Source organism: Pteronotus mesoamericanus, unplaced genomic scaffold (assembly GCF_021234165.1).
Source record: "Pteronotus mesoamericanus isolate MK-2021 breed Mesoamerican mustached bat unplaced genomic scaffold, CSHL_Meso_final contig_433, whole genome shotgun sequence".
Taxonomy (NCBI): Eukaryota; Metazoa; Chordata; class Mammalia; order Chiroptera; family Mormoopidae; genus Pteronotus; species Pteronotus mesoamericanus.
In genome coordinates this window covers 1,068,154-1,094,212 of record NW_026555163.1, presented here as the reverse complement: position 1 = coordinate 1,094,212, position 26,059 = coordinate 1,068,154, and the positions used below count along the sequence as shown (strand labels likewise).

Genomic DNA, 26,059 nt, shown 5'->3' with positions numbered 1-26,059 from the left:
AATGTTTAATATCTTAAATGCCAAAGTCTTTACCTATAAAGGATTGTATACCATCCTAGATAATGTGCTTAATGCTAATGACTACTTTTGTTTCCATGAATGAAGATAAGTAAGAAATTGAAAAATCAATAATGCTTTTTAAATTTTTCAGTCCATTGTAATGCGTTTTAGTCATGAAGAACGAGCTTGGCATAGTGAAAACAGAAATAAAAGAATTAAAGACTTAAAAAAAAAAAGCTAGATTTTACCTCTCTTTGTGTAACTATGACCATTTAAAGGTCTGGCTCATATAAAATACGCTGTGTGTATTGAAAAAAAAGCTGTGCCTAAAAAAGGGAGGGAAAAAACCCTAAAAAGATAAAAACAGTACAACGTTGCTGTGATAGCAGAGGTTCACCTGTGTCATATAACATCAGCCATCAAAGTGTGAGGCAGGCCAGGAACTGTCTGATTTGTACATTTTCAGGCCATTAAAAATGAAGGGCCAGACTGTATCACACATGAATGTTAAAAAGCACCCCGAGGCATAGACAGGTGACTCGGTTGGAACATTGTCCCATACATCAAAAGGTTGCTGGTTTGATCCCCTGTTGGGGTGCATGCCAAAGGCAACTGATCAATGTTTCTCACATCTCTCCCCACCCTCTTCCCCTCTCTCTGAAATCAATAAAAAAATTTTCTCGGGTTAGGATTAACAGCTATTCAAATGCTAAATGATAAAATATTTTAGTAAACAAATACGATTTCTGCATTATGTATATTTTCTGCATGTTCTAAATGCATGTTAAAACACGTGCATATCTGGCTTACTTTCAGAAAACATTTCTAACTTCTTGTATGCTAAGTCCTAAGCAAGTAGTGCTCCTGTAATTGAGAAAAAAATGTCAAATCAAATATTCTTACAAATGTTACTGTAATAAAACCTCTCCATAAGATAAAAACTCTGGTGACTGGGAAATATCATGACTTTCATAGGCAGCACATATGCAGCTTGTATGAACACAAAGAGATTAACAAAGTAATTTTCTCCTACTAACACTATCTCTCTATAGCCAAAGAATCACAGAGGCTTATAAATGGCAAAATTAGCAGGTCAGGAACCAGTTGCATTTTTGCCATATGCCTGTTCACTGATACCACCTCAACAATTAGGCCAAAAAGTCACAGTAATGTAAATACTGGAATACTTCATAAATGAGAACTATGAGAAAGCAGACCTGACACAGGAATTGAGATTCCAGTTTTAAAAGGATTAGAAATGTTAGTAGTGCCTGGAATTTAAAATTATTTAGGAAATAGGAAGGACAGCTTACAAAAAGATACTTTAAAGTGGAGAAGTATCCTTCTAAAATTAGGGCAAGGATTTTTAAGTTTAAGACTGTTTCAAACACACCAATCATCATAAATCATTTTAAGTCAAGGAAGAGAGTGCTACTCGGTTTCACTGGAGGCTTAGTAAAGGGAAATAAAAGATGGAAAGCCAGATTTCTGTAAGACAACATTTCATGGGAGAAGTTTCAGCAAAGTGTTGCTAATAAGGCAGGAAACTGAGAAATACACCTTAGGAAGATGTTAATCACAAGTCTAAATTTTGGGAGTAATATGAACCACATCACTTATTAAAACACATGCATTTGTGTTTGTATGAATTTTGAGGGAAAGAAGCAGGAAAGGAGGGAGTATGTACCCATTCTAGGAAAGTGAAGTAAAACTAAAGCAAAAAAATTTGGGGGAAAAAGTTTTCTCTTTTAACTGGAACTCATTTTGTAAAGGGTTTCTTTTACAAACATTTTAAAAGTATTAAGCATTTTTCTTAGTAATTTAAAACCATATTTATTAAAGGTCCTGCCACAAAAGACTAATTTTAAAACACTGATATTCCACTCCTCTAAGTGGATTTCAAGCTACAGCCCAAACCAAAAGGCAATTAGAGTGGTTAGGAACGCAGTTGCCTAGCTCTATCACTACTAACCAGTAAACTTGGGCTAGTTCCTTATCTAGGCTCCAGTTTCTCATCTTAATCCATAGAAAATGCTGACCCAGGGTTTGTACATACACAATGCAAGTGTTCAGTAAATAAAATCTGCCTCTGATGTTACTCTTATCATTATTAACAATACTAAACACAGTTAAAACTGGGTCTTAATATTGTTTTAGTCATTAAAAAAAAATTAAGTATTTTTTAAAATGTAATTGAAAACTCAAATTATAGGGAGAGAAGGGATGACTATTCAGTCCTTAAAATAAAAACTTCAATAGGAATCTTTTTCTTGTAAACAATTTTCACTATATAGTTCTAAGTTCAAGAACTTCTGCCAGTATTTAAAAAAAAAATTATTTCTATGAAAACAAAAACTCAAAAGAAGCTGAATAAGAACTCGCTCAGTTTATAAATAGAAGCTATAAGTGAAATTTACATTGAAAGGTAAATTGGGAAATTCTTCCAAGATTCAGAAATAAAGCCAATTTAGTTATCTGTGGAATAAGAGAATCAAGGGTAAAACAGTGGACAAATCCATAGAAGAAAACCCTTAAACCAAATTTGTATGTTAGTTTTAACATTATCCCTCTCTAGCCCACCATCAAACCTTTTTCCCAATTGCTGATGAGAAAATTTAACTTCTGTGAGTTCCTTCAATCTTGTTATCCTTCCTTACCATTAGGAAGAGCTACTAAAAGCAAGAAAGTAGCTAAAAATTGAACTGGGAACAGAGGAGAAAAACAAGACCTAGATAATCAAACCTGTGGATAATCTAAAATGGATTAAAATTTATCATTTTATAAAATGATCTAAAAATTGTTTTATTTTAATTAGTAGAAAAATCAGAAATAAGACATATGTTAATAATGCAGATTAAATACAAAAGTCTGCACTATATCTGTAGTAGTAATGTGAATGGCACACAAGATATTCCTGAGTTATAGAGAAACAAGATGGCTCACATCATGGACAGTCTTATATATGTCTTTTCCCCTACATTTATCTTACTCTTAAGTTAAAGAAAAATATTAACACAGCCAAACTATACTTTTTCATGAAGTGCAACCACAGGCTGGCTACAGAAAGAAGAGTTTGGCAAAACTCAGTGAAAGCATTCTGTGAAAACTAACTGGCTATATAGAATTGGCAATAATAGTATACATTTTACTATTATTTATAAATTCTTTGCAGCATTCTGTATACCAGTAAAATTTATAAACATAGTGTACTAAAAAAGTATGGGATAAAACAATACCTGAATATCTTTCTTGACTGGTTTAGTTTTGTTATCCACAACTTTCTTCCTGAATTCAAGAAGAACTTCTTTACAGTCCTCAAGATGAACCTCAGGCTCCCAGGTATCATCATCTGATGTGTATCCTTTCCATCGAACTTTGTAAAGGATTTTACCCTGTTATATAAATTAAAAACAGACAAATAATGGATATTACTGACTTGATCAAACTTCCAAAACCATACAATTGCTGAGAATATAGGAATAGACTTTAAATGGAGATTAATATTATAAAGTATGTTTGTATCCTGATGTGGCTAAAAAAAAAAACCCACAGGAGCACACAAAAAGCAAAAACAAACAAGTGAGACTACATCAGACTAAGAAACTTCTGCACAGCAAAGGAAATAATCAATAAAATGAAAAGGCAGCCTACTGAATGGAAGAAGGTATTTCCAAAACATGTAAGGGGCTAACGAACAAAATATATAAAGAATTCATACAACTCAATAGCAAAAACCCAAACAATCTGGTTAGAAAATGGGTAGAAGATCTAAATAGACATTTTTCCAAAGAAGATATTAAATGACCAACAGGTACATGAAAAGGTGTTCAACATCACTAATCACCAGGGAAATGCAAATAAAAACCACGGAGATATCACCTCATGCCCGTCAGAATGGCTGTTATCAAGAAGGACAAATAAAACACATATTGATGAGAATGTTGGGAAAAAACAAAACAAAACCCTATGCGCTGTTGGTTGGAATGTCAATTGGTGCAGTCACTATGGAAAAAGGCATGGAGGTTCCTCAAAAAGTTAAAAATAGAACTGACATATGCTCCAGCAATCCCACCTCTAGGTATTTATTTGAGCAAGATAAAAATACTAACTTAAAATGATATGTGAACCTCGATGTTTACTGCAGCATTATTCACAATAGCCAAGGTATGAAAGCAACCTTAGTGTCCATCAACAGATGAAGAACATGTGGTGTGTATACACACGCACACACAAGAATGTTATTCAGCCATTAAAAAAGAAAGAAATCGGGCAGAACACAGACAAATGGCTGACTTTGGCCTGCACCTCCAGAAGGACCCAGAACCAGTGTACCTTCAGACCACATTGGAGCACCACTACCCAAACATCTTCAAAAGCAAAACACTCAAGGTGTGGCCTCAGCAGGCACCAAGCCTGGCTGAAGTATGTCCTGCTCTATGGAGTGGGCTCCTGGACAGCTGATCCTCCATGATGGTCAAAGGTTGGTGGTCCACAGTCAGGCCTTGAAGTTGATCAGCCTGAGTAAATCCTTCCATTGATGTGCTAACAGCATTCAAGGCCAGGCTCACTACAAGAGGAGGGTGTACACTGTGCACATGGTGGTCAGCACTCCTCAAGTACCCAGCCTGGGTGATAGGGGAGGCTGTGCCACTGGACCCTACAGGACATCTACTTCATTAAGCCATTCTACCAAGACTGGGAGATGTAGCAGCTTTATCTAATACACAGAAACAAAACACAGTGAGGCTGCCAAAATGAGGAGACAAGGGAACATTGCTCAAATGAAAGAGAAGAACAAAACTCCAGAAAAAGAACTAAACAAAATGGACAGAAGCAATCTACTAGATGCAGAATTCAAAACATTGGTTATAAGGATGCTCAAGGAACTTAGTAAGAACCTCAACAGCATAAAAAAGAACCAATAAGGAATGAAGGACACACTAATTGAAATAAAGAAGGAATGAAGGACACACTAACTGAAATAAAGAGTAATTTATAGGGAATCAACGGTAGAGTAGGTGAAGCCACGAATCAAATCAACACTTTGGAATACAAGAAGCAAAACACACCCAGTCAGAACAGAAAGAAGACGAAAAAATCCAAAAAAATGAAGACAGTGTAAGGAACCTCTGCGACAACTTCAAATATATCAAGATTTGCATCATGGAGGTGCCAGAAGCAGAAGAGAGTGAGAGATTGAAAACCTATTTGAAAAAATGATAGAAAACTTCCCTAACTTGGTGAAGGAAACATACAGAAGTTCAGTAAGCACTGAGTACAAGATGAACCCAAAGAGGCCCACCAAGACACAGCATAATTAAAATGTCAAAGGGTAAAGAGAGAATCTGAAAAGCAGCAAGAGAAAAGCACTTAGTTACCTACAAGGGAGCTCCCCATAAGACTGTCAGCTGTTTCTCAAAAAAAATGTTGCAGGCCAGAAGGAAGTGGCAAGACATATTCAAAATGATAAGTAGCAAGAACTACAACCAAGATTACTTTACTCAGCAAAGCTATCATTCATTTAAAATCAAAGTACAGATAGTGTCCTAGACAAGAAAAAGCTGATGGAGTTCATCACCAACAAGCCAGTATTATAAAATGTTAAAAGGTCTCCTTTAACAAGGTGATAAAAAATATGAACAAGAAAATGATAATAAATACATAGATCTATCAACAATTGAATATAAAAAAATAAATGAACAAGCAGGGCAGAAACAGAATCATAGGTATAGAGAATATTTTGATGGTTACTAGATGGGAGAGGGATTGGATGGATAGGTGAAAAAACTAAAAGGATTAAGGAAAGTATAAATTGGTTGTTACAGAATAGTCATGGGGATATAAAGTACAGCATAGGGAATATAATGTTATATGCCAATTACTTCAACTTAAAAATAAACACAGTATCATTGATTCATTTTTAATAAACTGAAGCTGGAGGTCTTATACTATATAAGCAATGTATAATCTTTGAAAAGTCAATAAAAAACAGGAATGACCAAAAAAAGGAAAAAAAAAAAAAAAGAAAAACATGGAAAACCAAATAAAGGTCACCCAAAAATATCGACAACAATTTGACCTATTCACCTTTTGAATTTTTAGACATTAAAACACTGTCATAATACTATCATTCTTGTTTTTCCCACTTACAGATTGCATACATCTTGCTTTAGTATATTGAAAAACACTTCTTAAACTCCGGCCATTATGGAGGTGTAGGTCCGATACACTTTGCCTCTTTGCACAACCAAAAGGACAAAAACAAATTGAGACAAAAAACAACCAGAACTGCCAGAAAATCGAACTGTACGGAAGTCTGACATCAAAGGAATTAAGGAAGAAATATTCATCCAGACTGGGAGGAGGGGCAGAGATAGGAGGGGCGGAGATGGGCAGGCAGAGATGGGCAGCTGAGGTGCAGAGGATGCGCAGGAACGTCGAGGCTGGAGGACTGGGCAGGTGGGTCCCACATTTGCATGCAGATAAACCAGTAGGAAAAATGGGGGAGCGAGACTAGACAAACTGCACAACCCAGGGTTCCAGCATGGCAAAAGAAAGCCTCAAAACTCCTGGCTGCTGACACTTGTGGGGTGGGGGGTGGCCAAGATGGAGGCATAGGTAGATACACTTTGCCTCCTTGCATAACCAAAAGAAGGACACCAACAAATTTAAAGACAAAAAATAACTAGAACTGTCAGAAAATCAAACTGTATGGAAGTCCGACAACCAAGGAGCTAAAAAAGTAGCATTCATTCAGATCGGAAGGAGGGGCTGAGACAAGCAGCCAGGCAGAGAGGACACCCAGCAAGGCGGCACCTGGAGGACCAGGCAGGTGAGGTGGCGGCTGGAGTGCCACATTTGCATGGGGATAAACTGAGGAATAGCTGGGCAGTGAGAGGGACTGCGCAATCCAAGGTTCCAGTGCAGGAAAAGAAAGCCTCAAAACCTCTGGAGGTAAAAACCCGTGGGCATTGCAGCAGCAGGAGAAACTCCCAGCCTCATAGGAAGAGTCCATTGGAGAGATCCACTGGGTCTTAGAATGTACACAAACTCATTCACCTAATAATCAGTACTAGAAGGGCCCAATTTGCTTATGGGTAGCAGGGGAAGTGACTGAAAGACGGCTGAGAGCCAGGCAAGTGGCAATGTTCCCTCTCGGACCCCTCCCCCAGATACAGTGGCACAACGCAGCAACCTGGGTTGCCTAGCCCTGGGCAAATACCTAAGGCTCTGCCACCCCCAACATAAGAGGCACGCCGTGACAAAGAAATATGCCCCAAATGAAAGAACAGATCAAAACTCCAAAAGTAGAAATAAGCGATGAACAGATAGCCAGCCTATCAGATGCACAGTTCAAAACACTGATAATCTGGATGCTCACTGAATTGGTTGAGTATGGTAACAAAATGGAGGAAAAAGTGAAGGCTATGCAAAGTGAAATAAAGAAATATATACAGGGAACCAAAAGTAAAGGGAAGGAAACAGGGACTCAAATCAAGGATTTGAAGCAGGAGGAAGAGATAAACATTCAACCAGAACAGAATGAAGAATTCAAAAAAGTGAGGAGACACTGAGGAATCTCTGGGACAACTTTAAATGTTCCAACATCCAAATCATAGGGTTGCCAGAAGGAGAAGAGGAAGAGCAAGGAATTGAAAATCTTTTTGAAAAAATAATGAAGGAGGGAATATGCTGGAGGGTAGGGTGGTGCAAGTGGATGGGAAAAAAGGAAAGAAAAAAAATGGGACAACTGTAATAGCGTAATCAATGAAATATTTATTTTAAAAAGCAATTAAATTATTACAGCACATTAATAGAATGAAGGAAAGGAACCACATGACCATTTGAGTTGATGTGGAGAGAGCATTTGTCAAAATCAATACCCTGTCATAAAAATGCTCAGTAAACTAGAACAAGAAGAGAACTTTCTCAACATGGTGAAAGCCATGTTGAAAACCCAAGGCTACAGTCATGTGCTACATAATCACATTTTGATATACAATGGTCTGCATATATGATGGTGATTCCGTAAAATTAAAATGAAAAATTTTCTACTGCCTAGTGCTGTAGCAGTCATAACTTCATAGGATAACACTTAAGTATTTGTTGTGATACAGGTGTAAATGAACCTATTGTGTTTCCAGTCAAATAAAAGTAGCATATACAATTATATACAGTATCTATTACCTCATAATTATAATAAAAAGTACAGTATGGACTGTACTACACACACACACACACACACACACACACACACACACACACACAAAACCCCCCAAAACACCTTAAGATATGAGCGACAACAAAGGAATGGTGACCTAAGAGATCCTCCTTGGTCTCTCCCCCTGGAATTTCAAGAAATTGATCAGCTAACTAAACAAATGAGTCCCTGCTCAACATAAGACACATGCCTGAGAGATCCCCGCACTAAAGCAATTAAAGGTGGGCGAACAGGACCAACCAGGGAAGGTGAGAAGGGAGGAAAGCTCAGATGGTTTGTGGTAACAGTCCTGTAGCCCCGAGTTCATGCTGGGCTTGGCTCTGAGAGGGGAGAAAGCTGACTAGCTGGAGTTTCTTTCACCTGGGAGGGGCAGAGAGTCGTGTTGGGCATTCCTGCAGGAGTGAATGATGCTACCTGAAGCTGAGCCGGCCCAGAGGCCTGGGCAAGGACACAGCACAGAGGTTCTCCAGAGGTCAGTGTTCCAAATGAAGAAATGGATCCACAGAGCGCTGACACTTTATAGACTCCCAAAACCAACCTTCTGTGGCCCTTGGTTTTAAGATACATCGTCTCCAAACCTGAGAACTTTTATATCGGAATCACTATTTCCCTCTGTGACTGATCTCCAGTTGGGCAATTGGTGAGAGACCCTGTAGGAGTCTGAGGTTGCCATCACTGATAGGTCAAAACAAACCCCACCTCAAATACTGCAGCTATACATGGCTATACTGACAGCAGCTGCACAGATCAATTTTGGGACTTCACAGGGCTTAAAACCTTGTGATTCAGCGCCATCCACCGGAAAATAGTAGAAAAACCTCTTCATACAAATCTGCTAGTGAAGTGCAATAAAATATAATAGATGCCTAGACAAAGAAGCCAGCCCAAACGCCATGAATAACCAAGGTATCAAGGCAGCTCAGATAGAAAATGAAAAAATCTCCAGAAAGCAAACTGAAACACATGGAAATATGTGATATAAATGAAAGAGAACTGAAGATTGCAGTTCTGAAAATATTCAGCAAAATGTGGTAACGTACAGCCTATCTGATGCACTGAGAAGACAAATTAATGAACAAAATGAATACTTTACCAAAGAGACTAAAAATAGCAAAAAACAAAAAACAAACCCCCCCCCCCAGAAATCCTGGAGGTGAGGCATTCAATGAAGATCAGGAATGAGCTATTGAGCACAGGAAACACAGCCTACAAAATGGAGGAAAGAATTAGTGATATATAAGATAGGAATCTAAAAATGATGCAGAGGGAAGAGAGAAACCTGAACATTAAAAAAAAAAAAGGGCTCGACAAGAAATATCTGACTCCCTCAGAAAAAGCAATATAAAAATTACAGGTATTCCAGAAGAAAAAGAGAAGGAGAAGGGATTGAGGAACCTATTCAAATTAGTGGATGAGTACCTCTCAAACCTATACAAAGAACTAGATCCTCAAATCCAAGAAGCAAACAGAGGACTTAGTTACCTTAATCCAAAGAGGCCCTCCCCAAGGCACATTGTATTAAAACTGTCAAAAGTCAATGACAAAGAAAAAAATTTCATAAAGGAGCCAGGGGAAAAAAAAATAGTAACATACAAAGGAAAGCCCATCAGGTTATCATCAGACTTCTCAGCAGAAACTCTACAAGCCAGAAGAAAGTGGAATCAAATGTTCAAAGTATGAGAGAATTACCAGCCAAGAATAATATAACCAGCAAAATTATCCTTTAAATATGAAGGAGAAATGATCTTTCCAGACATACAGAAGCTGAGGGAATTTGTCACCAGAAAACCTCCACTGCAGGAAATACACAAGGGGGCTATCCTACCAGAAACAAAGAGCAAAAAAAGGTGACAATACTACAAGATCACCCCCAAAAAACAGCATGAACAGCAAAGATCTGTGACAACAAAAACCTAAAAGGGGAGGGAGGGGACAAAGGTTTGAACTGGCAAAGAAAGATGAAAATGAGATGCACTTAAAAGAAAGACAACTACTGTATATACGCAGAGTTCTTTTACATAAACCTAATGGCAACCACACACAAAAACCCCAAAACTGAGACACATAACTTAAAAGAAAAGGAAAGAAGCACGGAATACCACCAAACAAAATCAACAGACAGAAACACAAAGCAGGGGAGGGAACCACAAAGGAGGCAGAGAGCTACCAGAAAACAAAGGACAAAATGACTATAGGAAATCCTTACACATCAATAACCCTAAATGTAAATGGACTGAATTCACCAATAAAGAGGCACAGAGTAGCAGACTGGATCAGAAAACAAAACCCAACCATATTCCGCCTTCAAGAGTCACATCTCAGCTCCAAAGAGGAAGTCAGATTCAAAGTGAAAGGGCGGCAAATAACATCCACAGAAAAGCATGTGTAGTCATACTTATATCTGACAAAATAGATTTCAAAGTAACAAAGATAACAAGAGACAAATACGGGCATTTTATAATGATAAGGGGGACACTGTATCAAAAAGACCTAACATTTCTTAATATATATGTACCCAATCAGGGTACACCAAAATATATAAAGCAATTACTCACAGAACTAAAGGGAGAAACAGACGAAAACACAATCATAGTAGGGGACCTTAATACTCCATTGACAGATTTAAATCCGTTGCTGTCCTCCTTTTGGTTTTGTGAGGAAGCTAAGCGTATATACCTATGCCTCCATCTTTAGCCAAAACAATTGTGATAAAGCAAGAACAAAGCCGGTGGTACCACACTACCTGACTTAAAAGTATACTACAAAGCTACAATAATCAAAATAGCATGGCACTGGCAGAATAAACAGTCTCACAGACCAATGGAACAAAACTGAAAGCCCAGATATAAAATCACATGCATATTCGGCAGATAACTTTCGATGAAGGAACCAGAAACACACAATGGAGAAAAGAATGCCTCTTCAATAAATGGTGCTGAGAAAATTGGAACGCCACATGCAAAAGAATGAAACGAAATTACAGTCTGCCCCATGTACAAAAATTAATTCAAAGTGGATCAAAGACTTAAATGTAGATCTGAAACAATAAATTACATAGAAGAAAACATAGGTACTAAACTTATGAACCTTGGTCATGGAGAACACTTTATGAATTTGACCCCAAAGGCAAGGGAAGTAAAGGCAAAAATAAATGTATGGGACAAAACTAAAAGGCTTCTGCACAACAAAAGAAACTGACAACAAAACAAAAAGGCTACCAACCAAATGGGAGATGATATTTGCAAACAACAGTGCCAACAAAGGTTTAATAACCAAAATATATAAAGAACTCACAAAACTTAAAACCAAACAAACAATTCAATTGAAAAATGGGCACAGGACTTGAACAGACACACCTGTCCCCAAAAGACATACAAACAAGCAGCAAAAAATGACTGGTACAGCCACTATGGAAAACAGTCTCACGGTTCCTCAAAAAATTAAGAATAGAATTACCATATGACCCAGCAATCCCTCTTGTGTGCATCTACCCGAAAAACCCAAAAACACATATTCCCAAAGATATATGTGCCCCTGTGTTCACTGCAGGATTATTCATGGTGGCCAAAACATGGAGACAACAAAAGTGTCCTCTGATAGAGGATTAGATAAAGAAGATGCAGTACATATATACAAAAGGAATACTCCTCAGCCATAAGAAAAGACGGAATACTGCCATTTGTGACAACATGGATGGACCCTGAGAATATTTTGCTAAGTGAAATAAGTCAGTCCAAAAAACTGAAGAACCATGTGATTTCACTCATATGTGGGACATAAAACTGAAATTCATGGACACAGACAGCAATGTAGTGGTTGCAAGAGGGAAGGGGGAGATGGGGGCATAATATACAGTGATAGAGAAGATGGTTTGACTTTAGTTGGTGAGCACACAGTGCAATATACAGATCTAGTATCATAGAAATGCACACGTAAAACGTTTATGATCTTATTAACCAATATCACCCCAATAAATTTAATTAAAACACAACAAAAAACAAACCAAAAGATACTACCTCACATCTACTAGATGAATAACAAAACAAATAAAAACATGGAACGTAACTCATGTTGTTGAGGATGTGGAGAAATTAGAACCTTCTTATATTGCTGGTGGGAATGTAAAACACTGCAGCTGCTGTGGAAAACATCTGGCAATTCCTCAAAAGTTAAACAGAAGTACCTCATGACCTCGCCAATTCCACACCTAAGTATATACCCCAAAGTATTGAAAACAGGGACTCAAAGAGATATTTGTACACCCAAGCTCAGTGCAGCGCTGTTCACAATGACCGAAAAGTAGAAATAATCCAAGTGTCCAATGATGCATGAATGGACAAAATGTGGTCCATCCACAGAATGGAACATTAATCAGCTTTAAAAGGGGAGGAAATCCTGACATACGTTACAACATGGATGAAGCTTAAAAACATTAAGCTAGCCCTGAATGGTGTGGCTCAGTTGGTTGAACATCATTCCGTAAAGCAAAAGGTCACCAGTTTGATTCTTGGTCAGGTTACATGCCTGGGTTGCAAGCCTGGTCCCTGATTAGGAATGCATGAGAGGCAACCAATTGATGTTTCTCTTGCATATCGATGTTTCTCTCCCGCTCTTTCTCCCTCCCTTATCCTCTCTCTAAAAAAAGTAAAAATAAAGAAAATATTTTTAAAAAATTAAGCTAGGTGAAATAACCCAGTCAGAAAACAGATGTTGTGTAAGTCCATTTATACAGAGATAATTTCCATTCAACACCCAATCTCACTGAGGAGTAAGAACATACTCAGGAAACAGTTTCCCAAAGGAACTGCAGAGAAACATTCTAGCTACATATTTGTGGACAAAAAGGGTCCATATACTAAACCTGACAAGCTCAGGGTAGGCCTGCCTGGTGGCCTTACAAACTCAGAACTAACGTAACACCACAATGGTCTGAAATTAAAACTTCCTAACTAACTCTGGCCTGATGTGGTTCAGCTGATTGGAGCATCATACTGTGCACCAAAGGTTGTAAATTTAATCCCTAGTTGGGGTATGTGCAGGAAACAACCGATTGAGGTTCTTTCTCACATCATTTACCTCTCTTCCTCTCTAAAATCAATAAACATATTCGTAGGTAGGATTAAAAAAAGTTACATCATTTAAAAATGGAATATAGGAATATGCTAATTTATTCAATAGGGCATGCAATCTAATGATCCTTACTTGTGGGCTAGACTATTTTTGTGTGCAAACAATTGTTATGCAATGTAGCTTTTCAAAAACACTACTTATTTTCAAATAAGCCAGGGGAAAAAAGGTATATATGGAAAAAAGATAAAGCCAGTATTAGAAACTGGGGATCTGGATGAAAACTCTAAGGAAGAGTCTATGTAATTCTTGCAGCTTCTCTCATTATTAAAAAAAGGTAGTCAAAAACCTTTGCCCTGACTGGTGTGGCCCAGTGGGCAGGCCGTCATCCTGCAAAGCAAAAGGTCACATGTTCCATTACTGGTCAGGGAACACACCAGGGTTGGGGGCATGTGAGAGGTAACCAATCAATGTTTCTCTCCTACTTAGATGTTTCTTTCTCCTCCCTTCCTCTCTTTCTAAAAATAAATACATAAATTCTTAAAACAAAAAACACTAGTAAACCTTTACTTCTACACTGAAGTTATCAATTTAATACTAGTTATCAATTGAATTTGGTCTAGTCAATGAGAATGAGGGTATCAACCATCATCCTCGAGTTATTAAAGAGCACATCTCAATTCTAGCTCCAGGGTTAATTTACTGATACCTGCTGTCAGCCTTTATTTCTGCAGTTTTCCTTCCTTCCTTCCTTCCTTCCTTCCTTCCTTCCTCCCTCCCTCCCTCCCTCCCTCCCTCCCTCCCTCCCTCCCTCCCTCCCTTCCCTCCTCCCTCTTTCTCTTTCATTCATTCAACAAACTGTCAGGAACCTTTTATGAACCCCCTACATTATATGTTATTTTACAGAAGTCATGTAGATCCAAATATTATCCACGGCTTTGCCATACCTCATCACAGCCCTGGAATTTACTAACTTATCTTCAAAATTCTGGAAATAGACTACATTTCTGGTAGTCAAGGTTTCTATTGGCTTAACCAGTGAACCAAACTAAAAGGCAGCAGATAGTCCTCCCTCCTAAATCATATACTAGGTAATTAGTTAAAACTTAATATATTAAGTCCTGGCCAGGTAGCTCAATTGGTTAGAGTGTCATCCCAACTTGCCATGGTTGTGGGTTCAATCCGCAGTTGGGTAATCCAGTGAATAGGTAAGTGGAATAAAAGTTGTGTCTCTCTCCCCCTGCCCCTCTAAAAAGCAATAAATTTTTATTTATTTATTTATTTATTTATTTTTAATTAATTTATTTAATTTTTAAATACATTTGTCTCTGCCTTCCCCCCACCTCTTTCCCTTGCCCCCTCCCACCTTCCCTCCCTCAGCTCTTCCCCTTTGGTTTTGTCCATGAGTCCTTGCTATATGTTCCTTGACTTTGCCTTTCCCTTCCTTTTCCCTGCCCCCACCCTTCCCTCTTGTCTCTGTTGATTTCTTTTCCTTTCAGTGTTGCTGGTCATATTTGCCTTGCTTCTTTGCATTGTTGGTTAGGTTCCACTTATAGGTGAGATCATATGGTATTTGTCTTTCGCCCCCTGGCTTATTTCACTTAGCATGATGCTCTCCAGTTCCATCCATGCTGTTGCGAAGTTTAGTACTTCTTTTTTTCTTTCTGCTGCGTAGTATTCCATTGTGTATATGTACCATAATTTTTTGATCCAATCATCTACTGATGGGCATTTAGGTTGCTTCCAACACTTGGCTATTGTAAATTGTAAAAAGCAATAAATTTTTAAAAATTTAACATTTTGTTTAAAAAAAAATTCAAGGATGGTGGGTCTGAAGGTGTTATGAACATGAAACATTTATTTTTTTTTTAATTTATTTATTTTTTTCAAATACATTTGTTTCTGCCTTGAAATAGCACAACTGCCCTGGCTGGTGTGGCTCAGTGGATTGAGTGCTAACCTGTGAACCAAAAGGTTGCGGATCCAATTCCCAGTCAGGGCCCATGTCAGTGTTGCAGGCCAGGCCCCCAGTAGGGGGTGTGTGAGAGGCAACTACACATGGATGTTTCCTTCCCTCTTTTTCTACCTCCCTTCCCCTCTAAAAATAAATGAACAAAATCTTTAAAAAAATAAGACAAAACAGTGCAACTCCCATTAAGCATTTCAATAAACTTCAAGTGTGTTAATAATAGTAGTAAAAATACCTCTTTTACTTTAGTACTGCTTTAAACCCTCAAAATGATACATCATTAAAAAAATTAAAGAGTAATCAATAATACCAGGAATATGAGACAACGGTCTCGGGCAAATTACCCTCAAATTATTTTCCCATATTACCACAGCTTCAAGTTCTACGTGATTAATAGCTGATTTGCTTGCAGGGAGCGTTATTAATAGGTTTTAAATATTTAATATAAAACAATATATGAATATGTCAATAAAGTCAAACATTCTGTTAAAGCACATGGAACATTTACTAATGCTCTCAAATGTTTGGAAATTAATCAATATGTTTGATACATAAATTATGGAAATAGGGAAATATTTTTATCTGAATGAAAACAAACATACCACCTAACATAATAAGAGCTGCACCTAACTAGATTAGAGGGTAATTTACTGTCTTAAAGGCACATAATTTGAAAAGAAGAAAGTCTGTAAAACAGTGAGCAATGTGTTTAACTCAAGATGCCAGAAAATAAAAAACATACATAATCTAACAAAAAGGGTTACATCACAACCAACTTTCGTTTATTCTATGAACACAAAGTTGATTTGTTTTACTTATTTACTTTTTTATTATTGACACTATTACTTTTGTCTCCATATCCCCTCCTTTGCTCACCTCTACCTAGCTTCCACCCACCTTCCCTCTGGCCACCACCACAGCACTGTCTGCATCTATCTATAGGTTTAGCATATACGAAGGAGAAACCAAAAAACCCCGGAATTTGTTACAAATAATTTGTATTTATTCTTACGTGTTTAAACTTCAGTCACCTTCCAAGTACTCATTTGATGCAATACACCTATTGAGGTGCTTTTCCCACTGCCCAAAATAGTTTTTGAACTCGTAGATTTTGACGTTTAGTGCTTTTTCCGTTTTTTGTTTCACCTCTTCCACATCAGAAAAACATTTCCCTTTGAGGACTTTTTCCATCCAGGGTAACAAAAAAAAAGTTGTTGGCAGTGAGATTGGGTGAACAGGCAAGGTTGGGCATGGGGGTGACACCATTTTTGGAAAGAAAATACTGCTGAACGCTCAGCATAGTATGGGCAGGTATGATAGAAAATCAGCCATCATTAAATCAGCAAACATGTTGAGTCTTCAAACGAAATTCACTGAAGTTGAATGCAGCCTCTCACAACAATGCCAGATGGTACTGATACAGATGGGTTCCTAGAACACTCACCTAGCAGGGGAAGCCTATACTCGAAGGGACCCAAACCCCAAAAGATAATTTCTGGGTTTTTTTCCGGTCCTCTCTCATGTTCTTTGGCTAATCCCTTCACCTTCTTTTATCCAGTCTCTCCTTTCCCACTGACAGCTGTCGGTTTGTTCCATGTGTCCATGCCTCTGTTTCTACTTTGTTCATCAGATTCCACATATAAGTGAGAGCATAAAGTATTTGTTTTTCTGACTTATTTCACTTAATATTCTCTAGGTCCATCCATGCTGTCACAAAAGGTAAGATTTACTTTTTTTAATAGCTGCATAGTATTCTATTTTGTAAATGCATCAGTTTTTTAATCCACTCATCTACTGATGGACACTTGGGCTCCTTCCAGATCTTGGCTAAGTAATGCTGCTATGAACAAAGAGGTGCACACATTCTTTTGAATTGGTGTTTCAGGAGACCTAAGATATATTCCCAGCAGTGGGATCTCTGGGACAAAAGGCAGCTCCATTTTGAATTTTCTGAGAAAAATTCCATACTGTTTGCCAGTGGCTGCAAAAGTCTGCATTCCCACCAACAGTACATTAAGGATCCCTTTTCTCCACATTGCTGCCAGCACTTGTTTGTTGAATAATTGATGGTAGCCATTCTGGAAATTGTGAGGTGATATCTCATTGTGGTTTTAATTTGCATTTCTCTGATGATTATGACATTGAGCATTTTTTCATGTCTGTTGGCCATCTGTATATCCTCTTTGGAGAACTGCCTATTCAGGTCCCCTATATGTTTTCACTTATTTGTATCTATCCCAATTTCTTTCTTCAATGTCCTATAGTTTTCCAAGTATAGGTCTTTTACCTCCACAGATAAATTTATTCCTAGGTATCTTCCCCCCCGCCCCCCAGAGGCCTAACAAAGTCCTATCAGGACTCCATGTTCATAAACTGGTTGGTTTCATGTTCATACAGTAAGTACTAAAGTCCTGTTCTGCTGAGCCAAACTGTTTTATCTTATAAATAATTCATTCACCTACAAATCCAAGGCCCTGAAAACTGTAATTCTTTATTTTAAATTCTCATTGGAGGACATGCTTATTGCTTTTAGAGAGAAAGGGGGAGGGAGAAGAAAGAAACACGGATGTGGGAGAGAAACTTTGATAGGTTCTCGTGCACAACCGACTGGGAATGGAACTGCAACCTAGGCACATGCCAGGACCAGGTATCGAACCTGTGACCTTTCAATTTACTGGATGACAGTCCAACAAAGTCACACAGGCCCAGAGAAGAGAACTAGAATTTTTACTTACATTACTAATGTCTAACCCTCCTTTACTGCCTTAATCATTTCTTAGTTTTACCCACTTTTGAGGCTTTAGGTGCACTGCCTACAATTTTTTGGAACCAACAAAATTAAGATTGTATGAATAGGCAAAGGCTGTTAATTCTAAAGATACTATCCTCCTAGCCAGATATTTTCTATGTGTGAAGCACTGTGTTAAATGCAGGTTTACAAATGTGTGAAGCACTGTGTTAAATACAAAATACTGGAAGGTTGGATCCACCTCTCACCTCAAGGCACTTACAATATATCTGGGAAAATTAGATCTAAAAATGTTCCTATCTTTAGTGCAGTGCAACTAACAATAGTATTAATGGCAGTGGACTTCAGTTATTTATTTCCTGGACAGTACTTTTAAATGTCAGCAAGTGTATACACTGCAGTTCATCTCTATTTCCTCAGGACCCAACACAGCTGCTAGCACAGAGTCGCTCATTTAAAAGTTTCCTGAATGACTGAAGAAAAGAATTAACACAAGGTAGCACAATATGAGTGGGAAATTAATTGACGATTAAAAGAACGTATGACTACCTTGTGGGACCTTTGGTCACCTCCTCCCTTCATCCCAGCCTCCAGTTCACAATTCATTCCCTCACTTAATAATGGGATATACACTAAGAGCTAACTGCCCGCTGGGCACTGGATTAAGTACCAAGATTAACAAAATCATATTCCCTGTATCCAAGGAGCCACTCTAGTAGACCAGCATTTAAGGAATGCTGATGCTTTAAGCGCCGAAACAGAGCCGAGAAGAGGACTCACCTCATTGGTGCGGGGGTCAGGGTCGAAACCGGCAGAAAGAGGTGGACTCAGGAAGCGGAAGGGTGAGCACCAGGCGGTGGGAGGGGGGATGTTAGGTATGGCTGGTGGAGGCCATCAAATGATGCCGCGGGGACAGGGTGGCAGTGGTCAGGTTCTAAAGACCTTTGAATGCACCCTCTAGGTTGAGATACTGGTCTAATGGACGATTTAAATTTTTTTACTTTTCAATTACAGTTGATAAGCCTGATGATTTCACACCAGAAAACTAACTATGGCTTCGGCACAAACTGAAACGACGGCGTGGACATGGACTCAGCTGCAGACTAATTTCAACGTCACCCCTTTCAAGTAGTGTGGCCCCAGCCAGGTATGTCAACACCGAGCACCCTGTGAAGCCGTCACCGACCCTCATACCCAGCCCCGAAGGCTGTTCCGGCGACACAACCTTCACAACTTCCCGAGACTCCCATTCCGCAGCCCCCGCGTCCGGCCGGCTCACGCACCCCTTCGGTCTTCATGTCCAGGATCCTCTCCACCTCGAACACATCCTCCCCGTCCTCCTCGCTGTCCCCCAAGGCCTCCGCTCCTTTCGTGCCCAAGTCCCTCTCATCGCCCACCGCTCCCTCGCCTTCGCCTACAGGCGGCTGGTTGTGGGAGCCCGACACGGGAACGGCTGCTACGCTCGCCGCCTCTGCAACGGTTGCTGCCATAGCAGGAGCGCGGCAAAACACCGCCACTCGAGCGGTCGCGAGGCACTCCCAGCGCTCTCGGCGTTCTGCCCTTGTCTGCTAGCCCCTTGTGACGCCACTGGAAGGGAGCAGGCAATGGCGGGCGGGGAGCCCAGAGCGATACGCTCACCAACCAATCACGTCGAGGCGGGCGCGTCAGCGTCCCGTGGTGTCCACAGGAAGTGGGTGGGCGGGCCGATGGGCGCTGAGGGGAAGAAGAGCTGGGAGGGTGCCTCAGGGCCCACGGTAAGGGGCGGGGAAGAGCAGTGAGGGATTTTTCGCGGCGAGTAGGGATGCCGGAGCGGGGTCGCCCGCTTACCTGGGCCCCGGGAGGGGTCGGGCGTACAGGAGGGTAGCCGGCGCTGGAGGACACTGGCCCTAGTCTGACAATCACCCTCTATAGTCTGGCGGGCGGACCCGAAACTTTCTAGGGAAAGACCCCGGAGCTCCGGAGACGGCCTGGAGACGAGCGTCCAGCAATTCACATGTGAGATTGGGGCGCGTCTGACGCGTGTCCAGCCAACTCAGTGTGCTGTACACTCTAGGGAGTATTGTTCAAAGTTAAGGACACTTTTTTATTATCAGGCTTTCCAGATAATACCTGGGTGTTTTTTTGTTGTTGAAAATACCTGACGGGGGTGTGGTGAGATGGGGACTGAGTGAAAAAAGTGAAAGGATTAAATACAAATTGGCAGTTACAAATAGGGGCCGTAAAGTCAAGCATAGGTAATATAGTCAATAAAATCGTAGTAACTATGTACGTGGCAGGTGGGTACTAGAAATATCAAGGGGCCACTTTATAAAGTATGTGATTGTCTATACTAACTGTACACCTGAAACTAATGCAAAGTAATACTGAATGTAAACTGTACTTGAAGGATAAAATGAAAAAAAGAAAATAATTGGAGGATGTGTTAAAATTATCTTCTCCAGGTTGTACATGATTGACAAAGGTAGTCACCCAAAGTTGCTAGGAAAGTCCACTTAAGGGTAAAAGTTTTTCTCACTTTGAATTGCAAATAGTCTTTATGACAGCAAGCATTTCATTTTTGTTTCTTCGAACGGTGTGCTTAATCTCCAAGATTATCTCTGAGGTTAACTAAAGAATACTCTTTGAAAAACACATCCCTTTGGAGAGGATAACACATCCCTCTTTGAGTTGTTGCATTATTTTGTCATTTGCTGAGCTTACTAAATGGACAATACTAGGCATTAGAAATATAGTAAGCAGAGTCTGCCTTCCAGGGAGGGATTCAGTCTATAAAAGGAAGACACACAAAAATCCTAATAATAAGGTATTTTTTTTTAAATAAATAAATTTTAAAAAATATTACAAGCAAATACCATTAGTTGATGGGGAAAAGCTCATTATTTTGGAAGAATTCCAGTTAGTAAGTTGAGAGGAGAGAATCACAATATTTCATGAAAATGATTCAGGCGACAAAACTATTAGGTGAAAGCTGGATGAGGAACTGGATGCCAAAGTATCTCTCCACAGATTCAGGGGAAACACCATCACTGTGGAAGCCCATTGATCAATGTGAACGTTATTAAAAGTAGAACCACCACCAGACTCCACAGCTTCTGTGGACAAAAATGTTGATATTTAATCTACTAAGGCCTTTAGACCTTATTTCCTGCCTATAAGAAACATGGAGAAAGAGAAAAGGAAGCAAATGGACAAGTCCAGAACATGTGACATACTATAGGACATACAAATTGACCCTGTTTCTTCAACAAGTCAATAGCAGAAGAGGAAAGACAAGAATGTTCTAAATTTATGAAAACTTGGCAAAATATTTTAAATCTTGAAATAAGTACATATAGTCATTATAAAAAATTTTAAATTAACCCAAAACCTATAAAATAGAAAGTTTCTATTTAAAGGTAACCACTTTGGAATATGACATGACAGGTTTTTATGTAATACATATATAAATACCCATTTATATCATTTAAAAATGAGTTTTATTGTATATCTTTCTGTTTGTGTCCATATTCTGTAAGATGAATTTCTGGAAGTGGACTTCCTTTCAGTGAAATGTATAGGTCAAGGCAGGGGGGCCAGGTGGTTGGTGATTTAAATTTTGATAAATACCTGTATTGCAAAATTTTGTTTTAGTAGACTGTTTCCAGTAACAATGTAAGGAAGTATCTGTTTATACACATAGTCTCTGTTACTGGGTACTATCAATCTTTTAAATCCCTTAATCTAATAAGCCATGAAAACAGTATTTATCTTCTGTGATAATGTCATGCAGGCAAGACCGAGACCTGACTGAGCCAGTAAAGATAAAACAAGCCACTGTAGATTTAGATGATTTATTACTTATATAAACAGCAAGAGGAACAGTAGTAAAAGACACCACCTCCCCACTTGTCCCACATTCCCAAAGGAACTAGGTAATTGTGACATGAGTTGTGGAACTCGTTGAGGAGCCAATTCTAAATGCAGCTAGGGTGGTATTTTTTTTTCGTTTTCTTTTTTCTTTTTTTTTTTTTTTCAGTCTGCAGCTGTATTCTGAGCTTCATACCTCATCAGAACTGGGGGGTGACAAGATACCATCTCATAATAGCTTCCCAGGGAGACAGAAAGGCAGGTGGGAGAAGGCCTCATGGCAGCTCCTCACAAATCTCTTATCTTTTGGGTACCATCAGGATCACGAGCTGCAGTTTGAGCCCAGGGAGTTAGGATGGGTCACACATCAGGATGTTGGAAGTCACTGAAGATGAAGGCAGGACTAGCAGTAGCAAGGGAAATCCTGAACCATGTGAATGAGGGGCAGTGCTGGACAGTTGGTGAAAGGCAGCAATGAGGACAGGTAGGAGGGTAGCCAAAGACTGTATCCTTAAGAAACAGGTTTTATGAAAGGTAGAGAGGTAATGGCCTAGGAGGGGTAATGTGGAGGAAAGTGGACCTTAACACCTTTCACAAAAAATAACTGAAAATGGATCATAGACCTAAATGTAAAATGCAAAACTATAAAACTTCTAGCACATAGGTGAAAATTTAGATGACTTTGTTTGGATGATAAGATTTGAGACTCCAACACCAAAAGCAAGAGCTGTGAAAGCATTGCTCAGGACACAGAGTTTTCTCCAAGCAATAAGTATCAAGGGATCCACAGACCAAGACCCTAACCAAGGAGTACGCGTACTGGGGATCAAGGTCTGGATACTTAAGACCCTGGAAATGGCAATGTGGACATCGGCCAAAGACCCTTGTTTCCTCCAAGCTTGCTCAGTCCAGCTGGACCACTTTGTACCAGACTCCTGAAAGAGGAGAATGCAAGGAGCTTCAAGGGCTATCCAGATGTGTCTTTTATCACCTTAAAACACTTAAGAAATCTGTAATACTGTAATTTTTACTTTATTATTGTTTGTTCTTTAGATAATTCTGCTTCCATTTATTTTAAAGTGACATTGCTATATTTGATAAAATCATAATTAAATTTCATCATAGGTATCCATTAATATTTGATTATTTTATAGATAGAAATATGAGAAAAGTTTAAAACACAGCTTCATCTGTTTGAGCCTTGACCATAATTAAGAAATCTGTGAAGAGGAGAGGTGGTATTCATGGGTTGGATTCCCAATAGTTGTTTGGTGGCACAGTCCCAGTCTTTACCCAATTCAAGCCGTTGGCAGATAGATGGATATTGTCCTTCTGTTCTTCTTACCCATTCACTTGCTTTCTTTATTTTCTCAAAAGCCCAGGGAATATTCCTAGATTTAAAAAAAAAATGTTTCCATCAATTTCAGAATATAATTACATATGAAATGTAATATGGTACCAAATCTAGCACATTAGCTCAAAATGATTCTGTCACATATTAAGATACTTAATACAGTTTTCTGACCTTTCATTAAAGTTCTACCAGCCTAACATACTTTTAACTTATTAAGTACATTCTTAAGTATATCACACCTATCACTTTCATTGTGCATCACAGACTTCCCAGCTGCTTTCAGGACAACTCAAGCATCTTCTAGCCTTTATGTATCTGTTTATTTTTATTCTCTTCCATTCCCCATCTGAATCCTACCCATTCTTCATGTACAAACTCAATCCTGTTTTACAAAGTAGGTTTTCAATTCTCCTTTTCACTGTACCAGGAATCCTCAACTTGATGAGTTATTTGCAAAGTACCTGAGAATCACCCATGAAACTGGCATATATTTAATTCTATTACATAAACTTACTAGTAAAATGTGCATATCAAAAACATCAAGTTTGTGCCTGTTAAATGCTGTCAAATATTCCAGACTATCAAATATTCAAGTCTATTCAAGCCTCAGAAAAATTCTTAAGTCTTTTATTAATATTAGTTAGCTGCTTTTTTTGTTTTGTCATCTGCTAGAACTTGTTAGCAAACAAGTGGTAACATGTATTAATGTTTTAAAGAAAATTCTATGGGGAGAAACTAAAAATTTGAAAAATTCTCTTCATCTCCCTAACTTTTTCCCTATAAACTGGGGAGGGCCATCAGAGTAGTGTGGTGGTCAAGCCCTGGGTTTAAATCCTGATTCTGCAATCACACAGCATTGCCTGTGTGATATTTGGCAGCTTTCATTCCACACTGGAAGTCTCAGTTTCCTCAATTATGATAACAATATGAGATTTTGTGGGTTGTTGAGGGGATTAACAAAATGCATGTTTAATAGCCCTTGGCCCAGAATAGGCAGTCAGTAAATATTTGCTGACTATCACAATGACTTGAACATACCAAATAGCAACAGACCAAAGTGGTTAAATGATTTGTTTCTCAATAATTATTAATTTACTTAATAGAAATTGAAAGCAACAAAACTGACTTTAAATATTCTCACTAATTCAACTGGCCTTCCTTTAATCCAGGTGGCCTTGAGACTTCTGACTGATCCTCCCACTAGTGTGAAAATTTTGTTAATACACCTCCATCCTACATGCCACTGCATTCATTTTATGTACATCATACAGGAGGAAAAATAGAAAAGTTTTAAATAGGCAATAAAGAGGAAGAAAAGTCATTTAAAAGTTTTATTAAAGTGCCAATGAACCATTTTGCTTTCACAGTAATACAGTAAGAGCCATATTTTACTTTTTAAATCTTTAATATTTTGATTTGCAATTCAAAAGTAACTTCAGCCCTGCCAGGTGTGGCTCAGTGGATTGAGTGCTGGCCTGTGAACCAGAGGGTTGCTGGTTCAATTCCCAGTCAGGACACATGCCTGGGTTACAGGCCAGGTCCCCAGTTGGGGGTGTACAAGAGGCAACCACACATTGATGTTTCTCTCCCTGTCTTTTCTTCCTCCCTTCCCCTCTGTTGAAAAATAAATAAAATCTTTTTTAAAAAAGTAAGTTCAAAGTTATTAATACTTGTTCTAGAGGCTACCATACTGGAGAAGATCAAAAGAAAATTGTCTCTTTGTGAGGCAGTAAAAATAGGTCGTCTCATTTATATTAATTTCATCTGTAAATATGTATCTCTAAGGGATAAGAACTTTTTCTTAAACATGACACTTAAAAACAGTTATAAGTAATTCTTTAATATAACAAAATATCCAGGCAATGTTTAAGCTTCCCTAATTGTGTGTGTTTTTTGGATTTTGTTCAAATCAGGATCCTAACAAGGTCTACATATTGCCTTTTGTTCATATGTCCATTAATTTACAGGTTCCACTTCTCCCCTCTTTTTTGTCTTGCCATTTATTTCCTGACATCCCAGACTGCAGAGTATATTCCCATGTATAATTTAATGTTTAATCTCTATTCTCTGATATTTGATATTTATTATGTAAAATATTTACACAGCTTCTAAGTCAAAATAACAAAAGAAGGTATATCAAGAGAAACCTAGTTTTCATTCTTGTCTCCTTCCCCTCCTTCTATAGATAATATTTTTACTAGTTTTACTAGTTTTCCACTTATCTTGCCTTTTAAAAAAACAGCAAATTACAGACATGTGTATGTGTATACACGATGGTGGCCATTTGCATGGGGTATGAGTGGGGTTTTGATGAGTATGGGGTATTCATAGGTGCTCTTAAGGCCTATTGTGGTACCAGGGTTAGCCAAGGGCTAGCACCCAAGCCTGAGAACTGGTTCTCTCCACACTGCAACACTTTGGCATAAAACTTAAAGTGATCCCAGAATTCTAAATCTGTACCTGGTCTTCTAGGCAGTTATGAAGTTGGATATATCAAGGTAAACTTAAGAACATAATTTAATTTAACATAACTTTTAAATACATAGACTTATAGTATGTGGGTTTGCATTTGTATTCTTGGCCCATACCCTGCAATTGTTGGGACCAGGCCTTGTCCCAACAATCATATTGTGGACTCTCCAAAAACACTATACTATCTGTGAATTCATATACTATAGTGAAGAGAGGTCTAAGCCAGGAGTCAAAGATCTACAAAGGAGGCTTCATTGTAAGCTACACTGAAACTCTGAGTTCCAGTTTCCTGTGTAACCAAAGAGGCAAAAATTCTGTTTACCCTGCCAACAGAAGAGGGGAAGCAAAACATACCCTGTGAACAAATTCTTTTTGTACTTA

At 38.7% G+C, this 26,059-nt stretch overlaps 2 protein-coding genes across 5 annotated transcripts in view; both read right to left on the bottom strand.

The window, feature by feature from the left end:
- Positions 1 to 19,591, bottom strand: part of MPHOSPH8 (M-phase phosphoprotein 8) — a 55,060-nt gene extending 35,469 nt beyond the window's left edge. For 2 of the 3 annotated variants that reach the window (XM_054577462.1, XM_054577463.1), the window contains exons 1-2: positions 19,290 to 19,591; positions 3,237 to 3,392 (exon numbers count right to left, since the gene is read on the bottom strand). In XM_054577462.1, coding sequence (XP_054433437.1) covers positions 3,237 to 3,392; positions 19,290 to 19,496 — 363 coding nt within the window. In that variant the 5' untranslated portion in view covers positions 19,497 to 19,591. The remainder of the gene's footprint in view (positions 1 to 3,236; positions 3,393 to 19,289) is intronic. The other variant, XM_054577464.1, reaches the window with a different exon arrangement.
- A 2,389-nt stretch (positions 19,592 to 21,980) lies between these two features.
- Positions 21,981 to 26,059, bottom strand: part of PARP4 (poly(ADP-ribose) polymerase family member 4) — a 108,260-nt gene continuing 104,181 nt past the window's right edge. Inside the window, exon 33 of one of the 2 annotated variants that reach the window (XM_054577461.1) lies at positions 21,981 to 23,243. In XM_054577461.1, the coding sequence (XP_054433436.1) occupies positions 23,039 to 23,243 (205 nt within the window). In that variant the 3' untranslated portion in view covers positions 21,981 to 23,038. The remainder of the gene's footprint in view (positions 23,244 to 26,059) is intronic. The other variant, XM_054577460.1, reaches the window with a different exon arrangement.